The sequence below is a fragment of the Palaemon carinicauda genome, chromosome 26 (genome assembly GCF_036898095.1).
Source record: "Palaemon carinicauda isolate YSFRI2023 chromosome 26, ASM3689809v2, whole genome shotgun sequence".
Taxonomy (NCBI): domain Eukaryota; kingdom Metazoa; phylum Arthropoda; class Malacostraca; order Decapoda; family Palaemonidae; genus Palaemon; species Palaemon carinicauda.
The window spans coordinates 18,730,508-18,734,341 of record NC_090750.1 but is presented as its reverse complement, the minus strand read 5'-3'; the positions used below and the strand labels follow the sequence as shown (position 1 = coordinate 18,734,341).

Sequence of the window (3,834 nt, the reverse complement as noted above, 5' to 3'; positions counted from 1 at the left end):
ATGAAACTCAAAATTATTATTAACATCTCGTTCGTTCATTCCAGATTTCACGGAGCTTGTCTCAGTGACATCTGCAATCTCTCTCTCTCTCTCTCTCTCTCTCTCTCTCTCTCTCTCTCTCTCTCTCTCTCTAAATAAATAAATAATGTAGTAAGAACATTTGTTAAATAAAATTATATTAATATTTGAAAATTATTTGGTGAAATAATTGCATATAATGTATTTTCAAATACTATTGCTTTCACAGTTATTGACATAAGTGTTTGAGCTTTCTAATATTCACAAATCATATGTAATCAGACTCGGGATCGACGAAAATCTCATCGCCTGGATAACCAACAGGAACATTGGCTACCTTCATCACCTGGACAACCTCTCGGGGGTGAAAGTTTCACTGCAACCTCAATAGAGTTTCACCACAATGTCCGTTTTTCATTTCGGAAAATCGGGATGGAAATACTATCCAAAAACCAGCAAACACTGTGAAGACTATTTCAACGATCTAGCCTGTGCCTGTGATAGCTGTGTGTCATACCAGCAGCGCCGAGCTTACATGTTTAATCTCATGGCAGAACACTCCACCTATATTGCAGACCCAGATGTGTTTAATCACCATATCAGATGTAGATGTGATGGGTGCAAAGACGTCGCTGACAAGCTTATTAAGTTCCAGAAGGAAGTGAAAGAGAAAGAAGCAGCTGCCAAGGAAGAGGCTAAACCCCCTCCCAAGAGAAGGAAGACTCCTGAAAATCCTTCACCAGTGCCAGTACCAGCCCCAACATTGCCAACTGTGACTCCAAGGACTGAGAGCACAGACTCGTCCTTGTCTGTCCCTACAACTCCTCAGCAGTCGAGTGCAACAGCAGTCAACCCTTCTACCTACGTGCCTGAGTCCTCCAATGCCATGGAGACCGAACAAGGGGCCCACTCCACGGACTGCAACTGCACAGATTGCCTTCAGACACTCCTGCAAGAAGCCACTGCCATATCAGAGAACATCCCAGCTACACAACCAAAGAAGCCTCCGCCGAAGTTTCAGCTTTCACAAACTGACCATGAGCTCTCCTATGCCTCTGTTGCTGCCATGGCTGCTAAGCCAGGCATGCAACTCACTGCAAGACCCAACAGGAAAGGTGATCTTATCATCTACCCCAAGGACGTTGAGACAGCCAGATTCCTTCAGGAAGACCTCACTTTAACGCTGCTGGATCCTGCTTTTATCAGGAAGAAAGCTGTCATCACCAGGTATCCTGTGTCGATGCCTATCTCCATTGCAACATCGTGCAGCAACATTGACTGTGGCTGTTCGCTGCATGAGCAAAGACAACGTTCCAGTTCGACGTCTCATTGCCACCTTTATAGGTCCAGTTCCCTCCAAACTGGACTTAGGAGTCTGGGGAACTTTCCCCATTGAAGATTACACACCTGAGCCCCTTCGATGTTATAGATACCAACGCTTTGGACATCATAAAGAAGAATGCAGAGGCCCCATCATCTGCGGTGTCTGCAGCCAGCGACATTGCACAGAAGTGTGCATTAAGGCCCACAAAGAAGGATGGCACACAACATCTAAGTGCCCCAATTGTTTCAGGCCACACCATGCTTGGAATAAGCGCTGCCCAGAACATCTCAAGAGGATAGCAGCTATGAAGAATACATCCTCTCCCAACCAAAAGAAACCAGCTCCAATCCAACCACCGAAAGACCAGAGTACTCCTCGCCAGAGAAGACCGCGTCAGCCAGCTACTGCTCCTACGCCTGCACCTGCAACTGCTCCTAATAAGGACCAGCAACTACCTGCAACTTCTCCTCATAAGGACCAGCACCAACCTGCAACTGCACTAGGTAAGGCAATCTTGACACACACACCAGAAACCTTATACTATGGGCTGCCAACGCAAGAGCCCGTGTCCAGCACAAAGCTGGCGGTATAACAAGCAAGCAAGGAACCCAAATCCTTAACTCACAAGGATGGTGAGGTTGAGACACTACAAGATACTAATGATCTTAAGCGGGACTCATAATTCGAATTGGCTGCTTCTAATGAGCAGTATCAAGCAACTTGCTTACAAACATGATCAGAATAATTCTCATTTTCTATTTGTTAGAGGAACCTTTGCGAAAGTAGTTAAACTTGATCTAAATTTCCATTCACATATGTAACCGAAATCACAAGATCTTATTTAGATGTGTCAGAAGCTTATCATGCATAAAGCTTACAATCTAGGGCATTTATCAAAATACTCTGGTGAGTATTTTCCCTGTCTAAGGGTTCAGAAGAAGGCTATATTTTGCCTTGTGAAGCAATAGTCTTAGTTTATGAATTCAAGAATTTTAATTGCATCTGAGTGTTCTTTAGATAATCCTAAAAAAAAATCATGTTAAGCGAAGATGCAGATCTTTTGTACTTGAACTCATAGGCCAAATTTAGGTTACTAGAAAAATGTATAGGAGGTATTAGAGCCTTTGAATCCATCCAATTCTACATTCCACATTAAAAAGTCTATTTTCCCAACTGTAGTCAGAAATGAGTCAATTATTCAACGCCTTAGATGACTTGCAAAATGAATGAAATGTGATTGGCATCCTGCAATGGCCAAAAGACTTGCTTGAGTACTGCTATCTCATTTTGCAGGGAATTTGGCGAAATGAAAAAAATGCATCAAGCGTTTCCCTGTTTTTTTTTTTATCTAGCAATACTGTACAACACTCATTGATACTGTAATGCATATTACTATAATATATATATATATATATATATATATATATATATATACGATTTAGGTAATCATAGCTATGGGGTTGGCAATAAATAATTCCTTATTGACATTAAACTCGAACCCATTATCAAATTATTGTTTCGTTTCAGCTAAATTAGGCATTGAACAAGCTCCTCAAGATCATGGGACCCGTAATGAAAAGAGTAAAGTAAATAAAGTGGTTATAAACTGACATGAATAAAAAGCAAAGAATTTGCTAATAAAGTATTTACCTAAAATAGTATAATAATTTCTGAAATAATTAAATAAATAGATAAACAATTAGGTACTAAGTTTTGCAATAACAAGCGGTTTGGACAGATGAGTCTTTAGACAATAGGTTACTTCCAGCAATCCTTCAGTAAAACTTTTTTATTCTACTATAAGCAACCGTTCAGTACATAATGCGGAAAGGTTTTTACTGCGCATGTTGTTTTCTCAATATAGTTATATCGAGGGTTCACATGCAGTGCCTGCGCAACACTTCATGACTTCAAGAAAAACTTCTTGAAAAATCTCCAACAACAAGATAAGTATGCTTTTCAGAGTCGATGTGTGGATTAGGTTAGACCGGTCTATACCATTAATATCTCTCATTGCTTGTAAACCATACGAGAGCAAAAAAGCTTTATGTTGTTAGGGGAAAAGTGGTGAGTGTTCCTCTGTTGAAATAGATAGTGTCTGTTCACAGACAAAGTGGTGAATTTTGTATCTCTGGGATATACTATGTAATTTTTTGCGTTGCAGTTTTGTAGATTATATTAAATTGAAAAATATATACAGTATTATCACTAAAGAACAGCTTAACTGTCCTGTAAAGTAAGTGTTCACTGTTTTTGTTTGTGGCAACAGCACTGTTGCCAACTTAGTGCGAAATGAGCTAGTTCTAGTGCGTTGGCAACGCAAACAGCACACAGATTTTGAAATTTGCACATAACGCATTTTCTAGCTCAAATTTAATAGGTTTGGTGCCTTTTATGGTGCATTTCTGAAATTATATATTTATATATATATATGTATGTATATATATATATATATATATATATATTTATATAAATATATATAGATATTTATA

General features: G+C 39.4%; 1 protein-coding gene across 1 annotated transcript; it reads left to right on the top strand.

The window, feature by feature from the left end:
* The first annotated feature begins 421 nt into the window (after positions 1 to 421).
* On the top strand, positions 422 to 2,952 carry LOC137619817 (uncharacterized). Its single transcript, XM_068350114.1, has 3 exons — positions 422 to 1,104; positions 1,592 to 1,845; positions 2,870 to 2,952. The coding sequence occupies exons 1-3, from the start codon at positions 422 to 424 to the stop codon at positions 2,950 to 2,952; spliced, it is 1,020 nt and encodes a 339-aa protein (XP_068206215.1).
* The last annotated feature ends 882 nt before the right edge of the window (positions 2,953 to 3,834 follow it).